This window comes from Thunnus albacares, chromosome 17 (assembly GCF_914725855.1).
Source record: "Thunnus albacares chromosome 17, fThuAlb1.1, whole genome shotgun sequence".
Classification (NCBI taxonomy): Eukaryota; Metazoa; Chordata; class Actinopteri; order Scombriformes; family Scombridae; genus Thunnus; species Thunnus albacares.
In genome coordinates, this window is record NC_058122.1 from 26,890,589 (window position 1) to 26,900,328 (window position 9,740).

A 9,740-nucleotide genomic window follows, 5' to 3' on the forward strand; every position below is an offset into this window, starting at 1 on the left:
TCATGAGACAAAATTTGAATGAAAAGTTAAGGAACAATGCTATAGGTAAGCAATTAAAGGAGTATAATGGTGGTAAATATATATACACACATATATATATATATATATATATATATATATATATACCTAGTCTCAATGAGGGGAGTCACATCCACCTGCTACATGACGCACATTTCCAAATATGGACATCACTCCCGGAGTTGAGGGTGTTCCCCAGAGATAAAGCTGAACAACTGACACATGCAAAGTGCTCCCAAGGGACTCTCCATAAGCTATTGTTCCCCTTCTCCTTTCCACAAAGTTAGGTTGTAAAAAATAGACAATAAATGAAAAGTGCAAAGCAATAATTGCCTTTGAAGTTCTTCCCTACATGTTACACACGGTGCTGTCTCTGTGTTATGGGTGTATAAATAGGTAGAGTGTGTGGACCTCCTTTGTAAGAGTTTATTCATGAACACTTATTGTAACACTTTCATTTTCTAAAATAAAAGTGGTGAAGTAATAAAAAAAAGACAAGACATAAAAGTAATAAAAACAAAAAAAGGATTTTTAAGCCAAATTCCAGTTTTATTCGAATACAAATATAAATACAAATCTGCTGCCTCAACAAATATAGATACAAATGCAAATACTGGAATATACAAAATTGTATCATCTGCATAAAAAATCATGTCTGTGTTAGAATAATAACATTGTTTATGTAGATTGTAAATACTAATAGACCAAAAACAGCACAGAACCTCTAAAAAAAAACCCACTAAAATTATAATACTGCATTTATCTTGTTTCTGATGACTGCATGTAACAACTTAATACTAATAAGCCAGCAGAGATGCATAGATTTGGAGAATTGGTTTTGAAAAAAACAAACTTAATTAGACATCATTTATTCTTTGCTCTGACTGCAACCACTACTGAAACCTACCCTGGAGACATTTATTATGTCAGATATCTTAAGGGGGAACCTATTATGCTTTTACTTTCTTTTCAGTCATATATATAATGTTACAAAGTTGGATTTTCATATTTAACGTGGCCAAACTGTCAACTAATGAGGTAAAGGTATGTAGAAGTAATCCCTGTGAGCCAAAAGCACCAATTTTCAGACTATTCTGAACGCTCAGTTTTAAACATGTCTTTCTAATTTTAAACCGAGCCAACGTCAACTTGTGACTGATTTCATCATATGGTAGTCTGCTGCAGTGTGTGTGTCAGCTGCTCCTGTTGGAGTTCACTGCTCCACTCCACTAACATTATGGCGTTTCTTTGGGTGATTCTGCTTGTACTGTTCCTCTGTGCATTATTTCTAACTGATCTGCTGAACAAAGAGGTCCAAATACCTACAGATCTTGTTGTGTCAACCAGTTTTTATTGAAGAATTACATCGCTAACAAAGCTCCACTAAATGGTGGATAAACATTTAATTTCCTGTAAATTCTTCACAATTAACATCTCCCATTATTTAGTCATTAAAAAGCTTTTTAATTTGAAGCAGCAAAAACAGGAAATGCTGGGTTTCCATCAGCAGTATTTTAACATGAATCTGATACAGTTGAAAGTGATCAGTAAAGAGTAAAATAAGATAGATATCTGAAAGTACAAACATGAACGCAGAGAGAAACTAAACTTCAAACCACAGAGTTTTTGTGAGAAGCTACAAAAGTATTGAGAGCTGAACACAGATAGGATAAAGATATCAAACAATAAGCAGGTAATGGGCTTTACCAAACAGATATGTCCTTCTGCAATCTTTGTTGCTGTGGATGTTCATGTTGTCCACTCGCACATTTTGGATCAGATTTCTGCTCCAACAAGTATGGATGTATTGGCAGTAGCGGAAGTTTATATTTTGATTAAAGAACGAGAACAAGAAGTAAAATCCAACTACTATATTTTGTTTATGCTGTCTATAAGTATAGTAAAATCCAACTACTATATTTTGTTTATGCTGTCTATAAGTATAGTAAAATCCAACTACTATATTTTGTTTATGCTGTTTTTGTTTGTTTGTTTTTTTGTTGTTTGTGGGTTTTTTGTCTTTTTTAACTGTGAATCATGCAACGCTACTCTAATGGAGTCCAAAAATAAAAAATAGGGAGCTGAAAATGAGTATAATAGGTCCCCTTTAAGAACTCTTCCATTTTTATTCCAGTGACAAACGCTTAGCATCGGATAAAGGAACACAGCGATCCACAACAGACCTGAGGTCAATAACGTTGACTCCGCTGTACATCCCAGAGATGGATGTTCGTCTGGTTACCCCATTTTGGTAGGTGCGGCTGAAGCGTGCTGTGAAAGGGATCTTTATCTTGTACCTATGTCCACAAAGACTGACTCTGCAGGAGTGCTGTGGTGGGACACGTACCTTCACATTGATAGAGATGCTTTTCGGCAACATTATGGAGGTCCCACCAGATAATTGCTTTGTTATGACAGCACTGTACTTAATACCTGCCAAGGTGAAGAATGGGAGTCTGGCAGAAATGCTAGCAGGGCCAGCAACTGTGATGGCAGTGCTAGTGTCCCACCTTTTCTCCTCCTTATAAGTTTTTGACAACGTGAATGTTTTTATTATTGAGTTCAACTGATTGTTGACAATGGTAGACCTGATCAGGATCTCTGGGTAATTGGTTGTTTTAGCTTCCCAAATCTTGTACCTGACTTTAGAAATGTGCTCTCTGGAAATTCTGTTGGTAAAGGTCAGGACCTTGTAGTGCCTGTACCAATACTCCTTACCTTTCCAGGGAAGGTAGAAGCACTTTTGACTAACATGCACCTTCCCAAGACCATACTTGTTCTGTCCAACATATATGTCTCGGGTGGAGCATGTCCTGACTGAATTCTGAGGCACTTTACCGTAGGAGCTGTCCTTCCATGTCAAAATCTCAAAGTTGTCTTTGTTCACCAGGACCTGAAAGCTGTAACATTTGAGCTCTTTGTGACTATAGGGGTAGCGGCACATATCACCTGGAGTGTAGAAACCGGCTTGACAACCACATTTGCAGACGTAGTCATAGCGTTTTACATAGCTGTTATAAATATAAACAGCTCCACGAGGGAGAGAATTGCCATAACGCATACGAACCCATTTCAGGGTTGAGGTGGAAAATCTAGCCTGTCTCTTCTCTCTTGACATAGGAGAGGACAGAAGTGTTGGCATTTTTCTGTTAGAGGTGATGTCCTTCGGTGCTGGGTCCAGTATGGAGACTGTATAAAAGAAAGAGAAAAGACACAGGTGCAATGTGTTAGTAGCATGGGTCTGCTGGATGCTATTAAATATTAAATATAAATTAAAATCATTCATTGTCGTGGCAGAGCTCATCTTCTTTGGTTATTGTTTGGCATGTATATTATGATGCTTTCATGTTGCTGAGACAGTATGATTACTTATGTTTGATTATTATAAACTAAAATGGCGCACAACAAATTTCCTATTACAGTGCCTCAAAACCCCACACCATTAATGCAATTGACCAAGGCACTATTTCATTTCTCATTCGGTTCACACAAAATGCGCATGCACAATGAGCAGAACACTAAATGCAATTGTCATCATGTAGATGCAATTCTCATTTAACTATGACATGACAGCAAAAACAGATTGTACTTTTCTTAGTTGGCTATGTACATTTCCCACTCACATTGACACAGTTGTTCGTTGGGTAAATCATTGCATGCAAAATACTATGTACAGTGAGCATTGCAAGAGAAGGCCAGCATGATGTATGACTGGAGTGAGTAACTTCCCTTCTCACAATTGATGAGTGATGGAGAACACATGATGTGTATCCCATCCCACAGGTGCAAAGCACCTAAACACTCAGAAGCACATATAATGCTAAGGGTTCCAGTTGCTGAGAATAGAGGGGGAAGCAGGCGCTGCAAGAGGTGTCTGTCTGTATGGTGGTATGGCAGGGGGGAGAGGGGCAAACAAAGGATGAGGAGATAGGGGAGGATGGGGAAGAGGGAGGGGAAGATGTGAATATGTCAAACGAGCTCTGGCCATTATTGTAGACCACGTAGTGAACCATGGCCTTAGTATGTCTGAAGCAGCTTGTAGAGTGTGAGAGAGTGAGTGTTGGATAAATTCTGTTTCATTTACAGCCAACTGGGAATTCCATAGGCCAAGAGTAAGGGAGAAGTGAGTAGAAGAGACTTTTCTGAGTGAATAGAGGTTTTCAGAGTTGCATTGCCTATGACAGATATGTTTTTTTCCAAAGCCTTAGATGACAGGGGATGTCTTTGTAGCACATGGTGAGTGTGGCAGGCTACGTGAATACATAGTAGAAAAGGACTAACTAGGCTTTCGCAGGTCTTTACCCAGTTCGGTCTTCACACTGATCCTACTGCTGATGCTACAGCGCAGCTTGTGTGTTTAAGTACCAGGAAGTATCACGGCTTAACCCGTCCCTCTCAGATTCTCAAAGCAACAAAGCCTAACAACAGCCTGACAACAGCTTCAATCCAAATCAAACCCAAAAACAAAGTTTCAAAAACACTTACCAACCAATTGCCATATCCTACGTTCTAGATCAGAGCTTGTTCTTCACTAAAAACACAGTGCAAATACTACTAATACTTAACTGAAAACACTACAAGTACTACTAGTTCTTCACTGAAAACACAGTATTTGAACTGTGTTTTCATGTGTAGTCATTTTGGATCAGCTAACATTGGAGATTTTGTTATTTGTGGATTTAATGCTGCTGACATTTTGGAGAGTGTTTGTACTTTTTTCGTCTGTTTTACTCACATCAAGACAAACTGCTGAGTCTGTTTTTATTCCTATACGTCTATAGCAGTGGTTTTCAACCTTTTTTGGGCCAGCACCCCCCTATCCAGTATCCACTACCCCCCCCCCCCCCCCCCCCCCCCCTCCATGTGCCATGAAAAATAGTTATCACTAAACATTGGTAAAACAGTCTTATAGTGAATGGATTTGACCTGTGATTTTCTCATCTTTCCATCAGTCAGGCTGTAGCCACTAGCCAGCTGTAGGGATGGGTATTGTTAAGAAAATTTCATCTTAATGACCAAATTACAATAGAGACCGGAGCCGAAGTATCAAAATTTAATAGAATTTATTTTCTTCTACAAGAAGGAGTGTTTCACAATGCAACACACAGGATGAGGTTACAAAGTAAAAGGCTCCCAGAGGAGTGCCTACAACAGGGTTTTATACACCTTAAGTGGACGTTACAGTTCCTTTCTTAATCTATCAAATACAGACTACAGATACAGATAACATCATGTCAGTTTTTAGTTCTCCTGTCCAGGAGCCATCCTGCCCAACTGACCCCCAGATGACATGTCTCACCCTGTCTCCAATGAATTTTAATTTCTACATCTTCCTCTTTACAAATATAATGCTGAACTTCCTTTAACCTTAGCTGATGAGTCTGCTGATGTTGCAGAGTTGCAGTACAAGACAGGAACAATTCATCATGATCTAGATAAAATAGTAACACTCATACACAGTGTAATCATAATTTTTATAATAGGTATGGTTAAAATTTTATCTTTATCTTATCCATAGGCCTACACTTATCAGCCCGGTTCTTTATCAATACTGTTATCGGTTCTTTTTAATTACTAAAGAATTGTTTGTTGTTTTTTCAAATTATCTTTACAAAAGAAAAAAGATTAAATTCAGAACAGGATTAGAATAGATTTCTATTTTAAATATGACAAAATATTGTTTCAGTAATGTTTCCATCAGCAAAATCACTATATAAATCCAATAATATCTCACAGGAAAGAAATCAAAAATGTCAATCAAATAAATCATATTCCTGACGTTAAAATACTGAGTGAAGTTTAGAAAGAATGAAGAACACACACACTATTAGGCATTCCTCCTGTCCTCCTCCCTCTGCTGCTGGTTGAGAGGAGGACTGGTTTGATCCAGTAAGTAAGTTTACAAGAATTTGCCTAATTTTAATATACGTTAAAAACTGAGCTAAACATAAACTTCGACAAATAGAGCGGCAGAGAGGACTGAGAAGATAGAGCTACCATAAATTACAGCAAAACGTGGTAGAGACTCAGCATAATTTCCCTGTGTCGACACAGAAAGCAGAGAACGTGTTTTGGAAACTTTCAGAGCCCAATACATAAATGTGACTGCAGTTATGCGCATAAAATGGAGGAAAATAGACTTGACGGCACTGTGAAAAAACATAGGAAAACTCTGAAGTCTAATGATGAAATTGTGAAAATGTGATTTGAATGTAGGACATGTTCTGATGAAGAGTTAAAGGTTTGATCAGTTTTAAAGAGTTTAAATAAATCAGAGCATATTGTTTATGCAACATGCTGAAACTTTTAAAGCACAAATATTTTAAGATGTTTTGTAAAGTTTTTATTTTCAGACTATTGTGCATAATTATCATATTTGAGTAAATGTTTGGAAAAGGACTGCTGATCATTTTGTCCTCATTAGAAGGTAGTTAAAGACATTTTGCAGATATTAGTTTGTAAGAGTTTAAATGTTTCTGACAGAAGATCAGTGTTTAATCTGTGTGCAGATCTTACATTTTACATCTTCAGTTCTGTTGGTGATTTGCAGTTTCAGGTCAGCGGGATCAACGGCAGCAACCGATGAAATCAAAGAGACGAAGACGAAGGTGGACAAAACACGGGAAGTCATCTTGACGCAAAAACCTGAGACACAAGATGAAGGACAGTCAACATCCTGAAAAGTAGCTCTGAACATGAGGCCAACACATTTAAAGTCGACCAAATCATTTTAGAGCTTTTAATTTCATAAACAGAGTTTTTTGGTTCTTTATAAGTAGTTTTGTTTAATCCCATTCAATTCAATTTTATTTATATAGCGCCAAATCATAACAAAAGTTATCTTAGGGCACTTGTCATATAGAGCAGGTCAAGACTGTACTCTCTCATTTACAGAGACTCAACAATTCCCCCATGAGCAGCACTCGGTAACAGCGTTACGGAAAAACTCCCCTTTAACGGGAAGAAACCTCAAGCAGAGCTGGTCTCTAGGTGGGTGGTCATCTGCCTTGACCAGTTGAGTTGAGAGACAAAGAAGCATAATAACAACAATAATAATAATAACGACAATAATAATAATAGAGATATGACTAACAATAACAGTTCTTATTGTTCTGTTTTAAAGTATAAAGGCTGGATTTGTATTAGTTTAATATGTCAGATAAACAGACAGAGAAGAAGAAGCAGTACCTGGGTTGTCTGATGCCAGTGCCTGTGTTGTCTGATGCCAGTGCCTGTGTTGTCTGATGCCAGTGTCTGTGTTGTCTGATGCCAGTGCCTGTGTTGTCTGATGCCAGTGCCTGTGTTGTCTGATGCCAGTGTCTGTGTTGTCTGATGCCAGTACCTGTGTTGTCTGATGCCAGCACAGTCACCAGCTGAGCACAGCTTCCACATTCACACCTCTACTTATATACATTTCACCATCCAAACATGATGCTGCAGCTTCATGAGTCTCACACATTTGACTAAATATGGACAGTTAGCCACTGGAGGCGGAATACATTAAAATTACTCTTGGGAAAGAGTTTATTAGATCATCTGTCTGATTGTTATCATAATACGGTGTCACTGTTCTGCTTGCAACCATGACTCATGTCCTGCTGCTTTTCTGCCTCTGTTTTTTACTGGTCTGTGTGGTGTGACTGTAATAGGTGTATGTTGGGTTATGAACACCATGGCTACTTTTGCACCAGGATTATTCCTGGCGCTGATTATATGGGAATTGTTCACAGCATGCCAAACAATTCCAAGTCAAGTCAAGTCAAGTCAATTTATTTATAGAGCACACTTACAAAAAGATATTTGACCAACATGCTTTACAGAGAGATTAAAATTATGGAATTATTTGATTGATGGTTAAAATCAAACAACATCATAGGTTCAAAATAACAACGAAGTCATAAATAAGATAGAAAATCAGATGAAATCACAAACAGCAATGCACAGACAACAAATAAAATACAAATAAAATACAAACAAAAGCCAGAGTGTGGTCATGCATGACATGATGACAATTAAGAGGCTAAAAAACAGAGATAGGTCTTAAGACTGGTTTTAAAAATATCAATGGAAGGGGGAGATCTAGTGGAGATTTAATGGCAAACTATTGCACAATTTAGGGCCAACAACCTAGAGCACTCGATCACCTTTAGTTTTTAACTGGGTGTGTGGAATGGAGATGCAATGCTTTAAAACCAAATCAATTCTGTACTTATTGTCTCTCTCCTTAGTACCAGTGATGAGTCTCGCTGCTGCATTTTGAACTAGCTGTAGGGCTGACTGACTGATTCCTACATAGAGAGAATTGCAGGAGTTGAGGCAAGAGAAAATAAAGGTGTGAACTATAGTCTCCAAATCTTTAGTGGACAGGAATGATTTTAACTTTGCAAGTGATCTCAGATGGAAGAAGCTAGTACTGACAACTGAGTTGATTTGTTTGTTTATCAAATTTAAAACCAGAATCATAAATAACACCAACTGGAACTTTACATTCAATGACAGAGGCCCGAGGGCATTGAATGTGGTTGCGGAGTTGTCTGCAGGGCCGAAGATTAGGACCTCAGTTTAACTCTGGTTTAACTGAAGGAAGCTTTTTGCCATCCAGGCTTTTACATCCTCAATGCAATTTAGGAAGGAGTTAAAAACTGTATGGATCACAAGGTTTCAGTGGAAGATACAGCTGGGTATCGTCATCGTAACAATGGTAGGATATATTATACTTTCTGAAAATACAGCCCAAAGGAAGCATATGCAGGGAAAACAAAATAGAGCCTAACATGGAGCCTTGTGGTACTCTACAGGGGATGGGTGCAGAGGAAGAGGACACATTATCAATTCTAACAGAGGCTGATCAGTCTTGGAGGTAGGAGGCAAACCACTGTCTTGTCTTTGCATGTCAGCAACATGCTTAAGCCAGTCCACGAGGATGTAGTGATCGACTGTATCAAAGGCAGGCGAGAGGCCTAAAAGAATGAGAATAGTGTCATTTTCTGAATCTAAACATAAGAACAAATTGTTTGTTACCCTCAGGAGAGCGAACTCTGTGCTATGGAGTGTCCTAAAACCTGATTGAAATTTGTCCAGTATGCTCTGTTTGTTCGGAGTTGAGAGACAACTACTTTTTCAAGAATTTTGGCTTAAAACGAGAGCTTTGAGATTGGTCAGTAATTATCAGTAACAGATAAATCTAGGTTAAGTTTTTTGATGAGAGGGTGAATGACAGCATGTTTAAAGCAAGCTGAGACATAGCCATAGACCAGAGAGCAAACCTATTCTATTATAGTTGCAGAAGGAACAGAGAAATGATCTGGGATCGGTCAGTATATCAGCTTATATGATTATAGCCACAAGGTATACATCTATATGCCCATGTATGCTTGATAAGAGTCACATCTCCCAAGGACACAGGAAGGCAAGAGCCTAAACCTATATGTGGCCTTTGACCCCTTAACCTGTTCTGTTGCTAGTTAACACAGTCAGTAGTTAAACCGAAACAGGTGTTAACAACAAGAAGCATTCACATTTCCTCACTTATTTTTCTGACATCATTCTTTTTAAATAGCTTGCTTGAGATGAAACTCTGAATCTCGTTGCAATCCACATCCACACAGACAGTCACAGTCACCAGTTAAACCAAAACATCTGTTAAAGATCAAAACATTAAATTAAAATTAAATCATGCCTGACTTAACATTGATGACATTGGAAAGTGACATTGTTAGAGC

At 38.1% G+C, this 9,740-nt stretch overlaps 1 protein-coding gene across 1 annotated transcript; it reads right to left on the reverse strand.

Moving 5' to 3' along the window:
* Positions 1 to 1,347: 1,347 nt before the first annotated feature.
* Positions 1,348 to 7,373, reverse strand: LOC122966762 (natterin-3-like). The gene is made up of 3 exons (XM_044331087.1): positions 7,361 to 7,373; positions 6,535 to 6,663; positions 1,348 to 3,207 (listed from the first exon to the last, which is right to left on the reverse strand). The coding sequence occupies exons 2-3, from the start codon at positions 6,647 to 6,649 to the stop codon at positions 2,144 to 2,146; spliced, it is 1,179 nt and encodes a 392-aa protein (XP_044187022.1). The 5' UTR covers positions 6,650 to 6,663; positions 7,361 to 7,373; the 3' UTR covers positions 1,348 to 2,143.
* Between the last annotated feature and the right edge of the window lie 2,367 nt (positions 7,374 to 9,740).

Coding starts and splice junctions, on each gene's coding strand:
- LOC122966762 (XM_044331087.1), bottom strand. CDS start 6,649: ATGACTTCCCGTGTTTTGTCCACCTTCGTCTTCGTCTCTTTGATTTCA. Junction 3,208..6,534: donor CAGAACTGAAGATGTAAAAT/GTAAGATCTGCA, acceptor TCTTTTATACAG/TCTCCATACTGGACCCAGCA.